The 25,238-nt window shown below is 43.5% G+C and overlaps 2 protein-coding genes and 1 pseudogene across 2 annotated transcripts; 1 reads left to right on the top strand and 2 right to left on the bottom strand.

The window, feature by feature from the left end:
• Positions 1-12,472: 12,472 nt before the first annotated feature.
• LOC139409938 (growth arrest and DNA damage-inducible protein GADD45 gamma-like) lies at positions 12,473-13,432 on the bottom strand. Its single transcript, XM_071155346.1, has 3 exons — positions 13,326-13,432; positions 12,990-13,197; positions 12,473-12,872 (listed from the first exon to the last, which is right to left on the bottom strand). Exons 1-3 carry the CDS (start codon positions 13,424-13,426, stop codon positions 12,759-12,761), a joined length of 423 nt encoding a protein of 140 aa, XP_071011447.1. The 5' UTR covers positions 13,427-13,432; the 3' UTR covers positions 12,473-12,758.
• A 3,441-nt stretch (positions 13,433-16,873) lies between these two features.
• LOC139409937 (growth arrest and DNA damage-inducible protein GADD45 gamma-like) lies at positions 16,874-17,925 on the top strand (annotated as a pseudogene).
• Positions 17,926-20,106: 2,181 nt separating this feature from the next.
• On the bottom strand, positions 20,107-25,238 carry LOC139409936 (NIM1 serine/threonine protein kinase). The gene is given in 5 exon segments (XM_071155344.1): positions 20,107-20,745; positions 20,748-20,867; positions 21,022-21,263; positions 24,744-24,770; positions 24,965-25,238. Coding segments are annotated over 5 exon segments (1,302 nt in total).

Genomic DNA, 25,238 nt, shown 5'->3' with positions numbered 1-25,238 from the left:
TGTGTGATTCATCTGAGGAGCATAAATTATGCAATGACTTTACATTTGTTTTGAATACATTCATCATAGGTCTCAATGCAATGCCAAGAACACTACAGTATACTAACAGAACAATGCTAGATATTACAATGGAGAAGGGAGAAGGCACTTTACTGCAACAAATTCTGAAGGCACTTAACCAGACAGACTTTATAAATAGGTGTTGTCACAGTCATGTTATTCTATAGGGTAACATCAGTTACATTTTTGACATGAGGGATTATATGGAATTAAAGAGACAGATGAAATGGTGTTGTCATCTTCGTGAATGGACTAACACTAGTAGTAATGTTACTGTTATCCTATAAGGGGAAAACCTTATAAAGGGCTTGGAAAGTACAGTAAGTACTACATTTGGACCTTTACATAAGTAGGATGATATGTAAACAAATAAACTATATATGTTGATATATGGGACTGGACACGATTAGTCTGATGACTCAGTATTACCTAACACAGAATTTTCTTTTAGGGTAAATTATCTTCCTTGTCTTTCTGTGCACATCAAATCAAATCCTTAGTTTGAGCTATTTAAGCTAGTTCATTCAGCACTGACCTCTGTGGTGTCCTATCACTGCTTTGGGGCACAGGCAGCTCATCACTGCAAACACATCAAACTGTATTTACTCATCCCAGCCTGTCTTCATCTAGAGGGAACCAGGCTTTCATATCCATTACAGAGTAATTTGCTGGTAATATCTCAGCCAACATTATGACTGTAATTAAGTCTGTCAGTCAAACCACGCTTTTAACATAATTGAGCCATAAGGAATTAGCATAAAGGCTAATTTATTTGATTATGCGTGAATTTTGAGAATTATAGAAGTGAATGACAATGGCAGGAAAAACGACTTCCCAGAGGATCATTTACAGAGTTAGCACACACACACACACACACACACACACACACACACACACACACACACACACACACACACACACACACACACACAGACACACACACACACACACACAGACACAGACACAGACACAGACACTCACACTCACACACACACACACACACACACAGTGTTATGAGGGCCAGAGGATTCAGTTCCCACTAAACAAAATCAGAATGCCAATACTGCAGACTGGGACTAGAGAGTGACCATTGGCTGGTTTGGCCAGTCTACACCTTGTAAGCTGGATACAGCCTGAGACCACTAGCACATTACACTCTTAGAAAAAAATTATTATCTAGAACCTAAAAGGGTTCCCTAGGGTTCTACATGGATCCCAAAAGGGTTCAACATGGAACAAAAAGGGTTCTCCTATGGGGAAAGTCAAAGATCCCTTTTGGAACCCTTTTTCTAAGCGTGTAAGTGATAAATTGTGGTAAAATGTCATGATCTAGTCTCATGTGTCCACTTTCTGACCAGGAGGAGAGCAACTTTGGTCTTCTGTAATACAGTGATACTCAGGAGGAAGCCCGAGCGCAGAAATCCAATTTGCTCTGTGGAAGTATTAGCCTCCTGTGTTAATTCTCCTCTGAAATGACTTCCATTGGGTCTATCTGCGGAGCAGAGGGACTGTGAAGGAGGAGAGGGTCGCTACTGAGCCGTGTGTTGGCGTGGGAACTGGGGTGGACATAAGCCCAGAGTGAAATAAATCCATCTAATGGTGATGCAGTTCAGACACAGAAACACCCCTAAGAGCAACCTCAGGTCGTCTTCTCCTCCCTCTGCAATGATGAGGAATGTGATGAATTACTGAGGTTCTCTCTCTTCTATAGCATCATAGTCAGCGCATTGGAATGCCTTGAACTGCCCAAAAAACTTACTTGAGGTATGATCGTGATGATACGCACACAGTGATGTAAGCTTTAATTTGTGTCTGAGCTGCACACATACATTTGCAAAGAGATGCGCTCCTGGACTGACTTCAGAAGAATTGTGGACAGAAAAATAATAGGAAAGTTAGTCAATCACATTTACATCTTTCATGTTAGGCAGTATGGCCGTGAGTATTTGGCACAGGTGAAGAGTCAAACTTTACGTCTTCTAGCCCTTTGTGGGATTCAGGCATCAAACACATGAATCACATTTCTCCTCTACCTTAGACTAATCTGTATAAATATATTTTTCCACATATAGTTCTCATCAATATTCAGATTCATCCATCTTCTCCATCTTTTCATCCTAGCAAGCAACTATGCTGCATGGTTTACCTTCTGTCTTCCTGTAACATAGTCAGTCTCTCAGAGCTAAAACCACAGGCCTGTAGTATTGTCTCTGTAAACAACATTGTGGAAAACCCACCCGTTCCTCCTCCTCACTGTGGATGGTCCATTTGACACAGGAAGTGTCCTGTTCTGACATTTCCTGTCCAATGTGCCTTCAGGCAGTCTAATGTTACTGATGAGCTGTTTGGGGATAGCTTACTGAGATCTGACCTGCCCCCTGAGCCCACTCAGACACTCTTGACACCCATTACAAATGGGAACTACAAATGTGGCTCATATGCACAGTGCAATAGCACTACAACAACATCCTTCTCCAGACACCCACATACAGGTAAAAAAAAATCCATGTTCGGGGGATCATCTCATGCTAGACAAAGGGAGTAATCTATCTCATCACCTGTTCATGTGAGAAAGCATACGTAGGACAAACGAAAAGACAATTAAAACAACACATAACAACACATAGTATAAAATGGCGCCAGAAGAAATGGCAGCAGTTTTACGGGCGCCCAACCAATTGTGCTATTATGTGGTTTTTTTTTGTGTTGGTTGTAATTTATTTTGTCCAAAATGTTTCTGCAACCGTATCTTTCAGCAAAAAATAGCTTCTGGATATCAGGACAGCGATCGCTTACCTTGGATTAGATGAAGACTCTTTCGTCAACAAGCAGGACACACAGGACATTCTCCAAACACCCGACAGGGCCAATATCCCCGTTATTTGCAAGAGGAAGAGATGCAGGTACAGAGGACACGGAGCGGGATGCCTCGTGAGGACCCGCAGAAGGCGAGTGGGAAAGCTGCCGTTTACCGTCAATATTACTCGTCAATGTGCAATCATTGGACAATAAATTAGACTATGTTAAATGTAGAAATGTGCTGATTCTCAACACTGGAGCCCCCCAGGGGTGTGTGCTCAGTCCCCTCCTGTACTTCCTGTTCACCCATGACTGCATGGCCAGGCACGACTCCAACACCATCATTAAGTTTGAAGACGACACAACAGTGGTAGGCCTGATGACCGACAACGACGAGACAGCCTATAGGGAGGAGGTCAGAGACCTGGCTGGGTGGTGCCAGAATAACAACCTCTCCCTCAACGTAACCAAAACTAAGGAGATGAATGTGGACTACAGGAAAAGGAGGACCGAGCACGCCCCCATTCTCATCGACCGTGCTGTAGTTGGCAGGTTGAGAGCTTCAAGTTCCTTGGTGTCCACATCACCAACAAACGAGAATGGTCCAAACACACCAAGACAGTCGGGAAGAGTGCACAACAATGGCAATTCCCCCTCAAAAGATTTGGCATGGGTCCTGAGATCCTCAAATGGTTCAACAGCTGCAACATCGAGAGCATCCTGACTGGTACGGCAATTGCTCGGCCTCCGACCGCAAGGCACTACAGAGGATAGTGCGTACGGCCCAGTACATCACTGGGGCTAAGCTGCCTGCCATCCAGGACCTCTACACCAGGCGGTGTCGGCTTCTCAACAGTTTTTACCCCCAAGACATAAGACTCCTGAACAGGTAATCAAATGGACTACCCGGACTATCTGCATTGTGTGCACCCCCCCCCCCCCCCCCCAACCCCTTTTTTACGCTGCTGCTACTCTCTGTTTATCATATATGCATAGTCACTTTAACTATACACTCATGTACATACTACCTCAAATTGGGCCGACCAACCAGTGCTCCTGCACATTGACTAGCTGGGCTATCTGCATTGTGTCCCACCCGCCAACCCCTCTTTTACGGTACTGCTACTCTCTGTTCATCATATATGCATAGTCACTTTAACCATATCTACATGTACATACTACCTCAATTAGCCTGACTAAACCGGTGTCTGTATGAAGCCTCGCTACTTTTTTCCACTGTCTTTTTACTGTTGTTTTATTTCTTTACCTACCTATTGTTCACCTAATTCCTTTTTTTGGACTATTGGTTAGAGCCTGTAAGTAATCATTTCACTGTAAGGCTTCCACCATAATTTTCAAATAAATTCATTAAAAATCCTACAATGTGATTTTCTGGATTTATTTTTCTAATTTTGTCGGTCATAGTTGAAGTGTACCTATGATGAAAATTACAGGCCTCTCTCATCTTTTTAAGTGGGAGAACTTGCACAATTGGTGGCTGACTAAATACTTTTTTTTGCCCCACTGTATATGCTGTAAACTATTGTCTTTTAACAGTTTCACTCAATTAATTCTAATCAACCTAATAATGACACACCCCTCACTATTGTCATTGGTTGCACTAATTGCACTGTTTGTCTACACAACCTGGTTCAAGCATTCATGACATCACCCTGAAAAAGGCACAGTGAAGGCGAAACATTGGTGTTTTACACAATAAATTACTTGGAGTTTATTTATATAGAGTGTGCGACTCTCTTTACTTATTTTTATAGCTTACTAATGAGCTGTTGACATGAGAAATCACTCTTCTTCTCCTTACCATCTCTGAGCTCATCATATAACCAAATGTGTCAGGGTCACATTGAAATGACCCTGACTCGATCTACTATATACAATATGATAATTGGTCCTTACATTTATTTTTTCCCCTTTATTTAACCAGGTAGGCCAGTTGAGAACAAGTTCTCATTTACAACTGCGACCTGGCCAAGATAAAGCAAAGCAGTGCGAGAAAAACAATAACACGGAGTTACATATAAACAAATGTACAGTCAATAACACAATAGAAAAATCTATGTGAATTATCATGGTTAATGGAATCGCATAAAAATGCTTAGCTATTATTTCGACGGCAATGTTCTGTAAACGAACTGAAGCTGTGTAAATGCAATGAATGCAGTATAGCGGTTTAGATGAGCATTAATTTAATTCTAAATTAAATTAGGTGTTGTTTTTGTCCACTAGATGGCGCTTTTACCCTGTAGTCAGTTGTAGCCAATGACAGTTCTCTGATTCAACACAAGAGGGAAGCAGCAAAGTGGATTTGGCAATAGCAATATCTGCAGTACTTGATTATTTTCACCAGATGGCAGATCACACACATCTCAGAGCTAGTCAGGAAGGCAGGTGTATAATCATTGAATGGTGGTGCGTTTTCTGAGTCTGAATTTACAGTGCGTGACCAGTTTGTTAACGTTTATTGTGCACTGAGTGATTTGATTTGATTTAGAAAATAGAACTGTGATTTCAACATTCTCCTGGATATTATTGAGTTTGTTTGAGCAGTATACTGAAAACAAAACAACTCTTATATACTCAGAAAACAGATAGGTCATTCCTCAATAGTGTAAAATATACAGGTTAATACACATTTTACATTTCATTTATCTAAAGATCCAAATCAATGTCGCTAAGCTCAGGGACAGTTAACTTTCTACTGTATCCATATAGATCTGCATGGGGTACAACACTTTAAATATCAAAAGAGGAAAAATTACAACTGACTTTCATTACTTTTTAAGAATACTACAAGACTTAAAATGAAGGGAGGCAATTAAAACAATGAATCACCAACTAAAGGTACATGATAGCTCAACTAATTGAAGAGGAGCTTTACTAAGAGCAGAGAAACACTTCATCCATTTCCAATCAGAACCAGTGGTATTGGTTATGGTTGAGGAGTGCAATGGGTGCAGGGGCTGAGCTGCTGTTGGTTAGTAAAGGCCTGCCTCTACTAGACTAGTGATAGTGATCCTTGAACAGATGAGATGCCTGCTCCCATATGGCTGTCCTCTGGGAATCCTTTGTGCTGTGACTGATGGGCTCCCTTTAATGCCTACCATCCTTAAAGGCTCTTTCTCTTCCAACCCATACTAGCAGCTCCACCCATCCCTCTGCTCTCCCTCTCTCCTTTCAATGGAGAGCCACATTGTCCTGGCAAAGTGTGCCTTTCGTTTTGTACATACATCCCCCATCCGCCCTCTACTCTACCCCCCTCTTCCTACTTCCCTGCACCCCTCCACCCTGCACACTCTGGTCTAGACTTTGTGTTTGTGAAAAGGACCGTCTCAAATCTCCTCTGCAGCCACGGCAGCTGCTCCTGGACCTCACCATTCTTTCAGAGCTGAAACAAAAGGTGGGTATCAATGCACCTTTGTGCAATGCCCCTCTTCCGCACCCTACCCTTTGACGAGGGTGTAAGAGTGGTGGCTGATCTTTTTGGGGGGGGGGGGGGGGGGCTACAACCACATTAGCCATCTAATGTGGGCCAAGACCAACGGGAGCCCCTCAGGCAGCACTCAGAGCACAGCTGGCAAGCCCAGCCTCCTCAGCAAATCCTTACAGACCCCTCCCCTCCCAACACTGCACACACACACACACACACACACACACACACAGCAATGATATAGAGCTGAGGAGAGTTACAAGAGGGGATAGGGGGGTTCAGGAGTGAGTGTACGCGTGTGTGTGTGGGGGGGGGGGGGCTTCAGATTTGCCTCAGGATTGTCTGGTTGAGGAGCCATGTTTTGGCAACAGTTGACAACATGTCAGCACTGGGCTCCATGGTTACAGCACTAGACATGACCAAACTAGAAACCCCACCACATAAACACGCACACCGGCATCAAACACTCATAAACACGCCCGTACACTGATTTTGGTACTGAATACACTGTAACATACACACATACTCACTTAACCAATGCATTCACCTGCCACCTGCTGCCATTCTGCTCTGTCTGGGAGATAGTGGTGTTTGGATATACAGTACAACCCAGTAAATTAGGAAGAATTTCAAGCACAGGCAAGCAAGATAAGGATAAATCGTTTTTATAAAAATTATAGTGATGCAGTCATGCAGCTGACCAGTATTATACACAGTACATAATTAGAGGATTTAGCATATCTTTATGTTGTGAAATATGAAAATTAATTATCAGATTAATCATGAATTCAAAGACGATATGAGATAAAGCCAACCACTGGTGATTTGCATATGAATAGCTGAGTAGGCAGGGAAAAGTGTCTGTGTGTATATGTGTGTATGTGTGTGTGTACATGCGCATATGCGAGAGTGTGTGTGTGTACTTGTGTGTGCACACGTTTATTTGTTAGGGTCCTGACCTCTGGTCCTCTGACCCCAGCAGCAGGTTCGTAAGGAGTGATATTAGCATAGCCAGCAGACTAGAGGACAACCTATCACTACAGAAAAAGCCAGCTGAACCTTACATCCCTCCAGACACAACTAGTTTCATCACAACCACCACCATGGCAGTAAAAACACATTGAGTCCCAAGGTAACACTTCAGGAACAGGATTATTCCTTTGATACTTCCCCAACACACTTTGGATTCTATGGGAAGCTTTACCCACATCGTTCAAATCAGGATGAACAACTTGGCAAGAGGATGCAATGTTTACACTTTGTTGTGATGCTATAAATGCACAAGGCAAGCCAAAAATATTTTCACCTTTATTTAACTAGGCAAGTCAGTTAAGAAAAATTCTTATTTACAGTGACAGCCTACCCCGGCAATGCTGGGCACCGCCTTATGGGACTCCCAATCACAGCTGGATGTGATTCAGCCTGGATTCAAACCAGGGACTGTAGTGATGCCTCTATGCATTGAGATGCAGTACCTTAGACCACTGCGCCACTCGGGAGCCCCTGAGTAATGCACCACGTGCAATGAGAGAGCTGTAGTCCATGGGATTAAGATTATCAAGTTAAAAGGTAGTCATTCATTGACCATTTAATAATTCCAATCGAATAATTTAATTGACTGTCCCTAAAAATAGAACCAAACAGAAACTCACTGGTACTGCAGACTAGGGGTAGTGGAAGATGTCACATCCCCCTCCCTCAGCACCATCTGCTGCTCCAGGGGCATCTTCAGCTCACTATGAAGAGAGAGAGGGGGCTGTTAGTGTTGAAAAGACACTTGAGAAGAGCCATGTGGTTGGAACAGAGCCCTTGTAAAACGGGCGGAGACGGGGGGCAACTGGGGTTGGGTGGAAGGGGGACAGATAATGAAATATTGTGACACAGGGCAATTAAAGTATCCTCTGCCACCCCCCTCCACACATATACACTGCACATATCAGAGCAGCTGTGGAGTGCAGAAATAGAAAGATGGAGAGAGCACCAGCCTTGTTGGGATGAATAGCTGCAGAGCACATGCTTTCATATGAGTGCATGAATCTCATGGGGATATTGCTATTAACATTGCATTGGGCTTCAATCTCTCTCTCTGTGCAGATATGTGGATAAAGCAGCCTACTATTCCTACTACAGCTATGTTCTGATTTTCTCCTGCAAGGACATCCTCTGTATTGTTTCTTCAATGGGGGGGGGGGTTAGTGGTAAAGATGGGGGAAGGGGTTGAATGGATGAATGAGAGCTGGCTTGTGCCAGGCACAGTGCCCTACCCCTCTTTATTCTCCTCGTCTTTCCTCTCTCCTCCCTCTTCTGTCTCATTATGTGGGGAAGCAGATGGAATCAGTGTTTGTGGTCTGATTGCCGGGCATATTTGTGGTATTGGTAGTAGGTTTTGGGGGGTTCGGTTGGGTTTGTAGTCTGCAGGCGTTCGCTGTCTGAAGGGGAACAATAGCGCCTGCTGCACACTGACACACACTGCGCTTGGTCACTAATTAAACAAACCATTCTGGGGGGCTGATTTCATGGCTGCACTTGGCAGCTCAGTGCAGGGCTGCAGATCTGGAGGTCAGATTGGAGTGCTATTGAAGGGCAAGGAGATGGAGAGGAGGGGTGTTCAGATCTGGAGGTCAGATTGGAGGGCTACTGAAGGGGGAGGAGATGGAGAGGAGGGGTATTCAGATCTGGAGGGTCAGAGTTGGGGCATGAGGGGCTGGGGCAACTGTTGACTACTACAGAGAGGCACAATGCTTAAGAATGACATGAAGCATGCTGGGTCAGAATGACTTCACAGTTTGTTTCCAATAGCAAAAAGCCACAGAATGTTCTGAACTTCCAATGAAAGACAGCTATTCACAAATGGCATGTAGCAGGAGCAAAAGAGCACAGTGAAAAGCTTGATATATTTCTTGTTTCTTTTGTTCAGCTGTGACATACAAACCTGTGCATGGAGTAATGACTATATAGGAGTGGTTTTGTAATTCTATGTCATCTTCAGGTGTTTCCGTAAGCTACTCAGTCACTCTTATACTATTGCATAAAACACCCGTAGGATATGTTGCTCCTTATTTGAGAGTGACAACTGAATGTTTCAAGCAGACACACCACATGGACTGCACTTGTCTTTTTGTGGTGCAGGCATTTGGCAGCACGCATAGGTCAGGAGTGAACTTAATAGATAAGTCAGCTAATAACAACCAAAGGTTCCTCTACAGCACATCAACACTCCAGTACAAAAGTATAACCTGGCCTCCTGAGTGGTGCAGCAGTCTAAAGCACTGCATCACAGTATGTGAGGTGTCACTACAACCCTGGTTTGAATCCCAGGAAGTGTCACAGCTATGGCCGGGAGACTCATGAGGCAGCGCACCAAAAAAGTAGAACCCTTGATCTGGATGAATCTTCAAAAGACATTTAGCAACACCCCTATCCTCCATCCACTGCCTCTAAATCTACCAGTGATGGGGAGTAGTGAACTACATGTAATTACATTTGGCTGTAGCTTGGTAGTAGTTGAACTAAACTGAAATCTTGGTAGTGTTTTCAGTAGTTGTTGCCAGGTAGCAGTGTAGCTAACTACTGGAACTACAGTCTACATTTTTTTTTGCAAAAATAACAGAAAATACGTATAAAGTAGGCAAGATTTCCTTTCTTTTTCGGCCTCAGACCTGCCTAATTCTCACTTGAAACAGTTTTTGAGTTTAATAGGCTAAATTACTTCCAACGTTAAGAAATTGGTAGCTTGTGTAACCGATGTGAAATGGTTAGCTAGTTAGCGGTGGTACGCGCTAATAGCGTTTCAATTGGTGACGTCACTTGCTCTGAGACCTTGAAGTAGTGGTTCCCCTTGCTCTGCAAGGTCCGCGGCTTTTGTGGAGCGATGGGTAACGATGCTTCGTGGGTGACTGTTGTTGATGTGTGCAGAGGGTCCCTGGTTCGCGTCCGGGTATGGGCGAGGGGACAGTCTAGAGTTATACTGTTACATTGATGCTGTTGACCCGGGTCACAGGTTGCTGCGGAAAAGGAGGAGGTCAAAAGGGGGGTGCCGATGTGAAATGGCCCGTGTATGGGCGAGGGGACAGACTAAAGTTATACTATTATACTTGGTAAACTTTATTACAAGAGTAGCTTCCCCCAAAATTGAAAGCTACCACATGCAGCAGTCTACACACAGGACTGATTTGAGGCACAACACCTAAACACACCTTGACCATAGAAGTTAGAATCAGGTGCAAACTCTAGTTCACAGCACCAAAATAACTATAATCCTAATCCTGCTGCAACATGCAATTGGAAGTAGGTGTGAATGCTATGCACCATCATCATTAAACACTGTCAGGAAATTTGATGATGAATTCAATGTAAATAGATGTGCCTAATTACCATATGAGACAATGATTAAGGCATTCAACCATATCTCAACTCTTAAGTGGCTAAGGACATCAAGTGACAATATATAATCAATGTATTAATGATCAATCACTCTGGTTACCTGCCATTTGATTAGTGGACAGAAACTCCAATTGTTCTCCTGTACTGCTATACTGTATATGCTACTAAGCTGTGTGTGGTGGTGGGTCTTAAGGCACAGACTCAAGCTCTTCAGTGTTGAGGAAGCTACTCTGAACATATAGTTTACTTCACACTGGAACAAGATACGCTACACTAAAGCTACCCTTAACAAACATATAGTTTACTTCACACTGGAACAAGATACGCTACACTAAAGCTACCCTTAACAAACATATAGTTTACATCACACTGGAACAAGATACGCTACACTAAAGCTACCCTTAACAAACATATAGTTTACTTAACTAAAGTTTATTTGTAAAAGTAGTTCACTAAATCCAAACTACTTTGTGAACATTTTAATTTAAATCTGAAATGTCAGACAACAAAACGCAAGAGCAGCTCACTCTGGAGTCAGATATTAACAAAATCTGTCATTTAGCTTATTAAACACAAAAACTATGTTTCAAGTGAGAGTTAGGCAGGTCTGATGCTGATAAAGAACGTACATCTTGCCTACTTTACCCATATTGTCTGTTCTTTTTGAAAATAAAAGTATAATGTAGTTCAGGTAGTTAGCTACACCGCTACACTGGCACAAAGTAATGAACTACTGAAAACACGACCAAGATTTCAATTTAGTTCAACTACCACCAAGATAAAGCCAAATGTAATTCAACGACTATTTGAACAACATGTAGTTCACTACTTCCCATCACTGAAGCTCTGTATGTTGGTGGAGGAGAGGTCTGAAAGTTAGGGCTAACATATAGGGATCCCTTCAACTGAACCTGGGATGCTGTAAACACAGTGATATGCCTCTCACATGTAGATGCTTCAAGAGGTTAGAATAGACATGGGCCTGCAGGGGCAGTAGTTTGTAAACAATGACACTGCACACACATGGCTATGACAGGCCATGATGACAGGTGGCAATTAGGATAGACCACAGTACATCAGGTCTATGGGATGTACAAGTGTTGGGTACTGGTAAGAGCACCAAACAGTGTGTAAGAGCTAATGTTTATTTACAAATGCTGGATGGGAGACTGATTTGACACTTAAATGTGTGTCTAGTATGTATAGAACATTCAAGACCCAAGATTTACATTAAACTCTTTATTAATAATTTTGTCGTACAAGAAATGTCTAAAGCGAAACCTTTAGAAAATAACAAATGTATTCATTCATGTATCTTCTTTCTTATTTGTTGACATAATCAAGAATTCAAAAGCAAAACATTTTAGAGAACAACAAATGTAATATATCTTTCTTTTTAGTTGTTGACATAATCAGGAGTTCAATATTGTAACATTTTCGATAATAACAACTGAAATAATCTTTCATAAAATGTTAATAAATCTCATGTTAAAGGTCTAAAGTTAAACCTTTAGAGTATTCTAAGTACATTTTTAAAAATGTATTTCTGTTTTTTGTTTTTGTCATATTTAAATCATCTAAAGTGAAACCTTTAGAGAATTAAGACAATTCTGGAAAGTGGGAAGTATATCGCTGAATGCAACGGCGTTATCCTGCTCAGCAAGAATACATTTTAAAAAGTCCCTTTTTAAGAACGCTTCTTCTTAGCACCGCTTCTTCTCCTACTGCGCGTGCTTCAACGTGAGACGTTTGCTCTTTGGACCACAAGATGCAGAACTCGCTTCTCCTTTCTCTCCAAACCTCATCCGCACAAAGAATGAGGGCCATTTTTGTCGCTCTCGTGGCATACCTGACCCCATTCACATAAAGAATGGAAGTCATCTTGGTATGGACGGGACAAGAGACAACGAATCGCGGGGGCCACTCGGGCCGGCCTCGCGCTGCCTGGAACGGAATCCTCCTCAGGAGTATCCAGGGATGAGAAACAGTGTCATCCTGTAAACGGATGAGTATTTCCTTATAGGTTGAAGGTTTACAGCATCTCAAGAGAGAAGAGTCAAGTCCCAGATCAGAGCTCAAGAAGGGTGATCTCTGGAACCCAGTCGTTCAGACTGTGGCTCTCCTCACAGAACAGGTGCAGCTTCTCCAGAGCAGTGTCCTCCCAAGAACCATCAGCTGGATTCTGTTGACAAACAAAAGGGGAAAGGAACATTAGTCACATGGACACAATGAGCAGTTCATAACATTCTATGTTATTCAATGTTTGAATTAAATCCCTTTGAGTTGTAATATAACATACCGTGATAAGACAGCAGTGGGCATCTTCAAGCTGGCCAGTCTTGTCCCCAACAATCTCGGCCAGACGCTGCATGTCGTTCACTCTGACGATGCTGATGTCGTTGTCAAAACAGAAAGACTGGATGAGGGTGAAGTGGATCTGGAGAGCAATGTCACACTCCCACTCCTCATCGGTGGCCAGAACACAGAGAGACACGCTGTCTGGGTCACTGTTGAGATAGAAAAAATGTACTTTCATTGGTCAATATTATCATAAAATAACACAATTGTGTCGGTAAATGAGTAAATGTCAAGAAAGGTATAAATAAAGCACACGTTTAGTAGATAAAATACTTACTCATTCATTATTTTGGCACTCTCATAGACACCAACAGTGAGGCGATCCTCACACTGGGCAGACTTGAGAGCTTCCTTCAGAGATTTGCCAATAGCTTCCATCTTGAAGATAGATAGTTACGTTTGTAGAGCTCAATTGAGAAGATGTTGATGAGGATAAAACAGAAGTACAGTATGTTTGTGCTGTTTGTGAGAAACAGATAATATTTATAGGCAAGACCCCGGCACACACGCGTTCTGTGATTGGCTGCTGGGCGACAATGCACGAGTGACCCGCCCTAGCAGGCGCGTGTCTATAGACAAAACTATTGAAGAAAGGAAGGGCAGTTTCGATTGAATTGATCAAATACGAAACTCCCTGACCTTCATCCGATGTACTGGATTAATGAATTCAGACTCGTGCAGGGTCGGTTTGAATGATGAGGTTATTAACCAACTGTAAAATCCACAACCATATCCAAGTGTAACACTAAGGGCTTCCAAACTACATGAAGATATCGCTACAGCGTTACTTTCTACAATTGTTCCGTTTTTCTGATGCACCCTTCATGATTCAAATAGAGTATGTATTTAAATACCAACTTTATGTAGTCAGAAAGATTTCTGGAAATCTACATTTATTTAGACGCAAAATATTATTGTGTTACTTACTTTAATATCCAGATAACTGAATAGGCATTTATTGGAGAACAGAATTGGCCCAACGTTTCTATTTGCATCCGATTATGGCATGCGTCGCTGCTCACTTCAGGCGCGTGGCATCTGCAGATGCCTGTATCTCTCTCCATAGCAACAAGATCCCATCTGTCTGTGGGGGAAGGTGAGGGGTCAACAAAGAAAACTACTGCTGCGTGATAAAAGCAGAGGTAATTCTGCGTGATGAAAGCAGAGGTAATTCTGCACCCGCAATGCACAATGGACAATGACTTGCTGCTGCTATTATGCATAGACAGCATAAAAGGTTTGTCTCAGAATAAGAAATTGTTAGAGCGCGTTACTAAATAGATAATCAGACTGATAAATAGCCACCGCTATCCGGCCTCCACGCAGTACCCTGTCCTGAACTTAGTCACTGTCACTAGCCGGCTACCACCTGGTTACTCAATCCTACACCTTAGAGCCTGCTGTCCTGCATACATATACACTTTAATAATTGAACACTGGTCACTTTAATAATGTTTCATACTGTTTTACCCATTTCTGATGTATATAGGCCTACTGTTTTATAGTCAAGGACATCCTATTCAACTATTGCTGTACATATACAGTTCTGTCCTACATATTCTTCAGATAGGCTATACAGATATATTCTAACCACATACTGTCCACAATGTCTATACATTATATCACATGTAGGCTATATATATTTATACTCGAGACTCCACATTGCGTGTCCTAAAATGTATATATTTCTTAATTCCATTATTTTTTAGATTAGTGTGTATTGTTAGATATTACTGCACTGTTGGAGCTAGGAACACAAGCATTTCGCTACACCCGCAATAACATCTGATAAATATGTGTATGGACCAATAAAAATGGATTTGATTATGATTTTATTTTAAAAAGCACAGAGGCAAACACAATAGCTTGGAGATTGTAATATAGTCTCACAGCTTCCCCTATATTATTGTATTGCATTGTATACACAAAGCATCCTACATTGTGACCACAGTGTTTCAACATGCCCAACTTAATCTTGCATGCCCCATTTGATTATTTAGTATAGGCTACTAAGAACCAACATGATTGCTACCAGCAGTCAGCCACTACTAAATTAATAGAACGTTGTTTGCTATTTGCTAATGGAAAGTATGATTTGTCTGGTTGTGTGCTTTGGCTAATTTGCATCTGCACAAATACGTTTTGAGTCATGGCTCAACGTGCAGCATGTCATTCGCCCGAGCAAGCCATGACTTGAGCCAGGAACACCTGTCAAGCGCTACTGGGGAGGGGGACCCCGTCCGACAGATGTGCTACTTCAAGAACAATGCGTTGCATATCGACTTCCACGCGCCTGCCCTGTTGCTATGCTGAGTTGATCCTTCCAAAAAAAGAGCCTAGTCTTTGAGCTGCTATCAGATGGATCAAACTCTGATTCAAGGAACTCAATATGTTATGTTTGAAAACTGTTGTGCACTAACCTATGCAAGCTATGGGTTGTTGTCGTGCATCAGCCATTTAAACTTCTCAACTAATGATTGCCTGATAATAAACCAATGATTGCCACAATCAATTAGTTTGTTTTGTAGCAAAATAACCTTGTTTGATCAAAACAGCATATTTTTGTTTTTATTCCAAACATTTCGGAATGATTCAACCCTGTGCTGCAATTTAGGCTCGTGGCCTCTTTTTTGACCATACGCTCGCTTTATTCACATTTAAATTGGATCAAAACTCAGACAACAGATTTTTTCGTCCAGTGAACGTAAAGACTCGCGGACAACAGGAGCAGCGCGCCTCGGGGTCGGGGTCAGTCAGGGTGACAGGGGGTGTCCTCATAGCAATCCTCCATCTGCTGCACTGATATCCATCAAACAATGACGCTGAGTCAATCACTGACCCTCTAGAATTATAGAATTACTCAAGCCAATTCTAGATTATTTTATGCACCTTAAATGTCACCAAATGGGATAAAAGTGGGCCAAACTGTGCCCATGTCCAAATGCAGTGGCTTGAAATATGCCTGTAAGGTATATGTGTTTCTTTAAACGTAGGCTACCTGTTGACAGTTATATTCTAATAAAGGATAATTAATAAATTGTGCAATATCTGGATTTGGGCATAGGCTTGCTCAACTTTTAGAATTACTTTTATGGAAAAGCATGGCTCTTCATTGGTCCATGTGTCAAAAGTAAATAAATAAAACCATGCAGAGAGTTCCGACCGCTGATGTCGATCACGTGGTCAGTATAGGCCAGCAGTGCATATTGTGAGGCACACACGGTGTCCTGGCACGCGCGGTTAATTTGCATTTGTATGGAGAGCGTGATAATATGAGTTGCTGCAGACACAATAGGGGCCGTTTTTGATCAGGTTCTACGGATTGCCACCTGCCTTCTCCAAAGGGGGGATGGTGCGTCTTATGCACACTTTATTTTCACCATGTTATGCTATTGTTGGTGTTCGGACACCTTCACCTAAAACTGAAATCAGCCTACATAATCTTAATCAGAGACAATTCGGGCACTTTTAAGCACTTTACGCAGTTTTCTTATTCAATTGCCCTTCTTTGGATGTTTAGTTTCAGTAGGGAATATTCTGATTTGATAAATGATCAATTGCATACCCCTAAAGCATATTTCGAGGCCATTGGCATCAGTGCGGCATTTGAAACTATAAAAACTCAAGTAAACTTGCAATGCAAAATATGACAGCCCAAATCTCTATTTTTTAAACATGTATAACATTAGAAATATTATAAATGCATATGAACGTAATGCAACATATTTTCGGTTGGAGAGCATGCCTTGCACAGAAAAAGACGTGCCGTAACGACCCCTATCAATCTGCCATGAGCTAGAGTGGGACAATGACATTAGCATACCAATGCACCATTCAGGTCAACCAATCAGAGCGCTGTGTATTTACAGGGGCCACGAGCCCAAGGGTATTAAAACGCAGCACAGTCTCTTCAGACTCACCAATCTTTTCGGATTTATCCTCCAACTACACTACCTCTCACTTACGAAGTTCCTTTTGAAATATTCTGCATCATCATGACTCTTGAGGAAGTTCTGATCCAGAAGTTCGCTGAGCGTGCCCAGTGCACCGGCAATGCACTAGAGGAAGTTTTGCTCTCTGCTAAAGAAAATGACTGCCTGACGGTTGGTGTCTACGAGTCTGCTAAAGTTATGAATGTGTAAGTATAAGTTTCTTGAAATGCTAATGTTAACGTATAATTTCTATCTATGTTTTAATAATTTTGAAGTAATTTTGCATATACTTATGGTGCTTCTATTTTTTCTTTCAGTGACCCAGACAGCGTGTCTTTCTGCGTTCTGGCCACTGATGAGGAGTGGGAGTGTGACATTGCTCTCCAGATCCACTTCACCCTCATCCAGTCTTTCTGTTTTGACAACGACATCAGCATCGTCAGAGTGAACGACATGCAGCGCCTGGCCGAGATTGTTGGGGACAAGACTGGCCAGCTTGAAGATGCCCACTGCTGTCTTATCACGGTATGTTATATTACAACTCAAAGTGATTTAATTCAAACATTGAATAATATAGAATGTTATGAACTGCTCATTGTGTCCATGTGACTAATGTTCCTTTCCCCTTTTGTTTGTCAACAGAACCCAGCTGATGGTTCTTGGGAGGACACTGCTCTGGAGAAGCTGCACCTGTTCTGTGAGGAGAGCCACAGTCTGAACGACTGGGTTCCAGAGATCACCCTTCTTGAGAGCTGATCTTGACTCTTCTCTCTTGAGATGCTGTAAACCTTCAACCTATAAGGAAATACTCATCCGTTTACAGGATGACACTGTTTCTCATCCCTGGATACTCCTGAGGAGGATTCCGTTCCAGGCAGCGCGAGGCCGGCCCGAGTGGCCCCCGCGATTCGTTGTCTCTTGTCCGGTCCATACCAAGATGACTTCCATTCTTTATGTGAATGAGGTCAGGTATGCCACGAGAGCGACAAAGATGGCCCTCATTCATTGTGCGGATGAGGTTTGGAGAGAAAGGAGAAGCGAGTTCTGCATTTTGTGGTCCAAAGAGCAAACGTCTCACGTTGAAGCACGCGCAGTAGGAGAAGAAGCGGTGCCAAGAAGAAGCGTTCTTAAAAAGGGACTTTTTAAAATGTCTTCTTGCTGAGCAGCAATAACAACCGTTGCATTCAGCGAAATGTTTCCCACTTTCCAGAATTGTCTTAATTCTCTAAAGGTTTCACTTTAGAAATGTAATCATGGCAAAAAAAGAATAGCCTTTTAAAAATATAAGAAAAGGTATTAACTCCTAGGCCTAATGCTCTGAAGTTTTGACTTTAGAACGTTTAACGCTGTCAAAACCAATACACATTTAATAAATTGGGCAACGTATAATGCTCTAAGGGTTTCACTTTAGAATGTGTTTATTAACTTTGTAAAAATAAAAAATAAAGATATTAACTTATAATGTTCTCACTGTTTATACTTAAGAACATTTCATTATGTTTAAAATAAAAAATAAGACATTGATTTATAATTCTTTCAATGTTTAACTTAAGAAATGTTTATGAAAAAAAACAATAACCTAATAAAACTGCATATTATATTTTTTTGTCATGTGTTTTCAATTTCTTTATTAAGTTTGGACGGTAGGCCTACTTATGAGGGCAGAGTGTGGGGAGGTTACTGGGTTGACAAAGGTTTTGGGAAAATTTGCATAGCAAGCGCTGAAGTCTATCATCTGCTCACTGTTATCCCTTCAGTAAAATTCTGTATTCCATCCGCCTCCTCTCGGCTGATCTGCATGTGTATAGGGGGCGCACAATAGCTGCGCGCGCTCTGCTGTCACATCCAGCGGTCCACACAGAGGGTCTATTGTATGAACGTCGCTGGACCGGCAGATGTCTCCATAGCCACGCTGCGCCATCTGCCGCTCTTTGCAGTTGGGGGTCGGACGGAGGAGGAGTCGAGGGTAGTTTGAGTGCAAAGGGGACCGGTATAGACTGGTTTGGGTGCTTGGATAGGGTCTGGCTATCATCTGCTGCTCTGCCAGATGGTGTGGGCTTTTGTTTACATGGGGTCGAGCAGGACATTGGCTTTTGGAAGCACTTCATACAAAGAGGCTTGATAGTAACCCTAAATTTGATTGCATAGGCATTATCCTATATTTGAAACACACCTGTTTCAGATTAACAAAACAAGCCTACGTGAATGTCAATTGGGTCTTTATAGCACTATATTTCGAAAAGATTTAGGTATTCAAGGATTAATACATTCACAATGGTAGAAGGTCAATTTGGTGGTCAAATATAATACAGAGACAAGCACCTGTGTAAAATCAATCTTTTCTCAAATTAAACAAAAAATCACAATGACAAAAAATAATCTGGATTTCAGAGACTATCTATGATCTCAGCAAACAGCCAAGGAGTGTCTTTAAGCAATACTCTTTCAGCACATTCTTCATATTTCATGCATTCTATTGTGATATGAATAAAAGTATACATATCACATAAGGTTGCTTTTTAAATTCACTTTGATGGGGCTCATTTCATCAGGAACATTTATACCCCTATTTCATATCTTACATGGGGCTTGCAACACCAGGATAGTGGGTTTGATTCCCGGGACAACCCATAGGCTTACGTGAAAAATATATGCACGCATGACTAAGTCGCTTTGGATAAAAGTGTGTGCTAAATGGCATTTATTATTGTATTATAACAATCTTACTTCAAATCAAAGCATATTCATCATGTGCACAGAACACAGTAGATGTAGACAGTAGATGTAAACAAAACAGTGAAAGGCTTTACTTGCAAACTCTTCAGCAACAGTGCAATAGCAATGTAAGAAATATAACACAGGGCAGAATGTGGGGAGGTACAGTAGACAATAGTAGATCATAGAAAAAGAGAATAAGCAATGCTGAGTTGATATAAACAATAGATAACAGAAGAACACAAATACCTGTTAAAGACATTAGTCCTTCAGGCCAATGTTTCAGTACCTGTGTGTTACCACAAATGTCCGTATTCAAGTTCAATAGAACATTTGTGGCTGTATGATGCTGAGTGAATGTTCAATGGATTAAAGCAGGCTTATATAAGGACCCATGTCCAGGCTGGTCACTTACTGAAGGACACATCACTTGGAGGAGTGCATCAGACCTCTGTAGGTTAGGAGGCCCTCTTTCTTAGGATCCTGGACCAACCCTCTGATCACAGGCACAGTCTCTGCGCCACGCCTCTTCTGGGCGTGGTGTAATAGGATGCGGTAAAGTCCGGTGATGGGGCTGCGGCTGCCCTTACCCTGGTTGTTGCGTATATGTTCCATGTTGACACCCAGCTCCTCCAGGGAGGCCCTGATCTCCGCCTCATCATCATCCAGCTCTCCAGGCTCTGCATCTGCCAGGCGCAGAGGGTTGAGGGGGACCGGTGGCACCACTGTCCATGGGTACTCCACAGGGAGCAGCCAGTCACAGCCCAACATCTGCTCCACCGCGTAGCGATCCGCTGGCACAGGCTTCAGGATGCCTCGAATCAGCCGCTGGCACGGGCCTGGTACCCAGGGCAGGAGGGTGTAGACCCCTTCTATAACGGCGAGCCTCAGCTTGCCCATGGTGTCAGCCTGGAAGGGCATGGTGCCGGTCACCATGAAGAAGAGCAGGACGGCCATGGCCCACACGTCCACTGGTGGCCCCGCGTAGCACTCGTTCCTGAAGAGTTCAGGAGCGGCGTAAGGGGGAGAACCACAGAAGGTGTCCAGTCCAGGGTGTCGCTGCGGTTGATGACCTTGGTGCTGAAGCCAAAGTCAGCCACCTTCACACAGCCATTACAGGTGTACAGTACATTTTCTGCCTTGAGGTCCCGGTGGATGATGTTTTTGTCATGCTGCAAACACAAACAATTGACATACTATATGAAATAATTTGACTATTCACATTGACTGAAATAATATATTTTATATTAATTCTGTACTGGACTTTATTAAGACCTGTGATAATATTGCTGATTCTATATGTGAATTAAATTTAATATTACTGACCATGTGTTTGATGGCGGACAGAATTTGTGCGAAGGTTATCTTGGCCTCTGCTTCTGACAGCCTACCATCGGAGTAGATGTGTGTATGGAGGTCCCCTCCCCCAGAGTACTCCATCACCAGGTAGAGGCGGCTGTGTGACTCCACCACCTCGTAAAGACGCAAAACATTGGAATGCTGCAGGGCCTCCAGACAGGAGATCTCCCTGGAGAGTAGCCTCTGGACCTAAACATCCAGCCACGTCTGTGACTTCCGGCGCCGACAGAGATGGCCGCCTCGCTTCGCGTTCCTAGGAAACTATGCAGTGTTTTGTTTTTTTACGTGTTATTTCTTACATTAGTACCCCAGGTCATCTTAGGTTTCATTACATACAGTCGAGAAGAACTACTGAATATAAGATCAGCGTCAACTCACCATCAGTACGACCAAGAATATGTTTTTCGCGACGCGGATCCTGTGTTCTGCCTTTCACCCAGGACAACGGAATGGATCCCATGCAGCGACCCAAAAAAACGACTCAGAGGGAAAAGAGGGAAACGAGGCGGTCTTCTGGTCAGACTCCGGAGACGGGCACATCGTGCACCACTCCCTAGCATCCTTCTCGCCAATGTCCAGTCTCTTGACAACAAGGTTGATGAAATCCGAGCAAGGGTAGCATTCCAGAGGGACATCAGAGACTGTAACGTTCTTTGCTTCACGGAAACATGGCTCACTGGAGAGACGCTATCGGGGGCGGTGCAGCCAGCGGGTTTCTCCACGCATCGCGCCGACAGAAACAAACATCTTTCTGGTAAGAAGAGGGGCGGGGGCGTATGCCTTATGGCTAACGAGACATGGTGTGATGAAAGAAACATACAGGAACTCAAATCCTTCTGTTCACCTGATTTAGAATTCCTCACAATCAAATGTAGACCGCATTATCTACCAAGAGAATTCTCTTCGATTATAATCACAGCTGTATATATCCCCCCCCCAAGCAGACACATCGATGGCTCTGAACAAACTTTATTTGACTCTTTGCAAACTGGAATCCATTTATCCGGAGGCTGCATTCATTGTTGCTGGGGATTTTAACAAGGCTAATCTGAAAACAAGACTCAGCATATCAGCATATCGATTGCGCAACCAGGGGTGGAAAAACCTTGGATCATTGTTACTCTAACTTCCGCGACGCATATAAGGCCCTGCCCCGCCCTCCTTTCGGAAAAGCTGACCACGACTCCATTTTGTTGATCCCTGCCTACAGACAGAAACTAAAACAAGAGGCTCCCACGCTGAGGTCTGTCCAACGCTGGTCCGACCAAGCTGACTCCACACTCCAAGACTGCTTCCATCACGTGGACTGGGACATGTTTCGTATTGCGTCAGATAACAATATTGACGAATATGCTGATTCGGTGTGCGAGTTCATTAGAACGTGCGTTGAAGATGTCGTTCCCATAGCAACGATTAAAACATTTCCTAACCAGAAACCGTGGATTGATGGCAGCATTCGCGTGAAACATAAAGCGCGAACCACTGCTTTTAATCAGGGCAAGGTGACTGGTAACATGACCGAATACAAACAGTGCAGCTATTCCCTCCGCAAGGCTATCAAACAAGCTAAGCGTCAGTACAGAGACAAAGTAGAATCTCAATTCAACGGCTCAGACACAAGAGGCATGTGGCAGGGTCTACAGTCAATCACGGACTACAAGAAGAAATCCAGCCCAGTCACGGACCAGGATGTCCTGCTCCCAGGCAGACTAAATAACTTTTTTGCCCGCTTTGAGGATAATACACTGCCACTGACACGGCCTGCAACGAAAACATGCGGACTCTCCTTCACTGCAGCTGAGGTGAGTAAGACATTTAAACGTGTTAACCCTCGCAAGGCTGCAGGCCCAGACGGCATCCCCAGCCGCGCCCTCAGAGCATGCGCAGACCAGCTGGCCGGTGTGTTTACGGACATATTCAATCAATCCCTATACCAGTCTGCTGTTCCCACATGCTTCAAGAGGGCCACCATTGTTCCTGTTCCCAAGAAAGCTAAGGTAACTGAGCTAAACGACTACCGCCCCGTAGCACTCACTTCCGTCATCATGAAGTGCTTTGAGAGACTAGTCAAGGACCATATCACCTCCACCCTACCCGACACCCTAGACCCACTCCAATTTGCTTACCGCCCAAATAGGTCCACAGACGATGCAATCTCAACCACACTGCACACTGCCCTAACCCATCTGGACAAGAGGAATACCTATGTGAGAATGCTGTTCATCGACTACAGCTCGGCATTCAACACCATAGTACCCTCCAAGCTCGTCATCAAGCTCGAGACCCTGGGTCTCGACCCCGCCCTGTGCAAGTGGGTACTGGACTTCCTGACGGGCCGCCCCCAGGTGGTGAGGGTAGGCAACAACATCTCCACCCCGCTGATCCTCAACACTGGGGCCCCACAAGGGTGCGTTCTGAGCCCTCTCCTGTACTCCCTGTTCACCCACGACTGAGTGGCCACGCACGCCTCCAACTCAATCATCAAGTTTGCGGACGACACAACAGTGGTAGGCTTGATTACCAACAACGACGAGGCGGCCTACAGGGAGGAGGTGAGGGCCCTCGGAGTGTGGTGTCAGGAAAATAACCTCACACTCAACGTCAACAAAACTAAGGAGATTATTGTGGACTTCAGGAAACAGCAGAGGGAACACCCCCCTATCCACATCGATGGAACAGTAGTGGAGAGGGTAGCAAGTTTTAAGTTCCTCGGCATACACATCACAGACAAACTGAATTGGTCCACTCACACAGACAGCATCGTGAAGAAGGCGCAGCAGCGCCTCTTCAACCTCAGGAGGCTGAAGAAATTCGGTTTGTCACCAAAAGCACTCACAAACTTCTACAGATGCACAATCGAGAGCATCCTGGCGGGCTGTATCACCGCCTGGTACGGCAACTGCTCCGCCCACAACCGTAAGGCTCTCCAGAGGGTAGTGAGGTCTGCACAACGCATCACCGGGGGCAAACTACCTGCCCTCCAGGACACCTACACCACCCGATGTTACAGGAAGGCCATAAAGATCATCAAGGACATCAACCACCCGAGCCACTGCCTGTTCACCCCGCTATCATCCAGAAGGCGAGGTCAGTATAGGTGCATCAAAGCTGGGACCGAGAGACTGAAAAACAGCTTCTATCTCAAGGCCATCAGACTGTTAAACAGCCACCACTAACATTGAGTGGCTGCTGCCAACACACTGACTCAACTCCAGCCACTTTAATAATGGGAATTGATGGGAAATGATGTAAATATATCACTAGCCACTTTAAACAATGCTACCTTATATAATGTTACTTACCCTACATTATTCATCTCATATGCATACGTATATACTGTACTCTATATCATCGACTGCATCCTTATGTAATATATGTATCACTAGCCACTTTAACTATGCCACTTTGTTTACATACTCACCTCATGTATATACTGTACTCGATACCATCCACTGTATCCTGCCTATGCTGCTCTGTACCATCACTCATTCATATATCCTTATGTACATATTCTTTATCCCCTTACACTGTGTATAAGACAGTCGTTTTGGAATTGTTAGTTAAATTACTTGTTGGTTATTACTGCATTGTCGGAACTAGAAGCACAAGCATTTCGCTACACTCGCATTAACATCTGCTAACCATGTGTATGTGACAAATAAAATTTGATTTGATTTGATTTGATTTTATATCCAGCACCTTGATGGCCACCTTGTCTGGGGGTGAGAAGGAGAGAGTCAGATGTTGGATAACTTGAGACAGGTGTTTTCCTCAATTCAGTTTCAACATGCTTTACTGTGGTGGTTTCAGTCACACTAATGAATTGCTTTGCTGTTATCATCATTACATGGATGATACATTCATCCAAGATGTTGATGAAGTTCTGTATGGTCAGCAGTGTGACCTTTACCTTTGGTGAGGACGGGGAAGGCCATTTCGACGCGGGAAAAGGTTCCATATCCGATCTCACCACAGACCTTGTAGAAGCCAATCCTACGGCCCACGATCAGCTCCTTGATGGTCCACTCATACTGACACATTTCGGTGGTGAGCCTTTCCAGGGGGGTGAGGCGTTTGGGAGGGTCGGCCCCCTCCTCGTCCTGCCCACCTTCTGAGCTGACTGACAGGCTATAGAGGCTGGGGCACGGCCTCCTGGAGGACATCTGGTACTGGCCCCCTGGCAT

This window comes from Oncorhynchus clarkii, chromosome 5, assembly GCF_045791955.1.
Source record: "Oncorhynchus clarkii lewisi isolate Uvic-CL-2024 chromosome 5, UVic_Ocla_1.0, whole genome shotgun sequence".
Lineage (NCBI taxonomy): Eukaryota > Metazoa > Chordata > Actinopteri > Salmoniformes > Salmonidae > Oncorhynchus > Oncorhynchus clarkii.
This window is presented reverse-complemented; position numbering and strand designations above follow the sequence as displayed.

Bases quoted from the DNA above. Each gene is read 5' to 3' on its own strand.
- LOC139409938 (XM_071155346.1), bottom strand. From the start codon at position 13,426: ATGGAAGCTATTGGCAAATCTCTGAAGGAAGCTCTCAAGTCTGCCCAG. The intron at 13,198-13,325 runs GTAAGTATTTTA...CTATCTCAACAG, and splicing joins AGTGCCAAAATAATGAATGA to TGACCCAGACAGCGTGTCTC. The intron at 12,873-12,989 runs GTATGTTATATT...GTTTGTCAACAG, and splicing joins CCCACTGCTGTCTTATCACG to AATCCAGCTGATGGTTCTTG.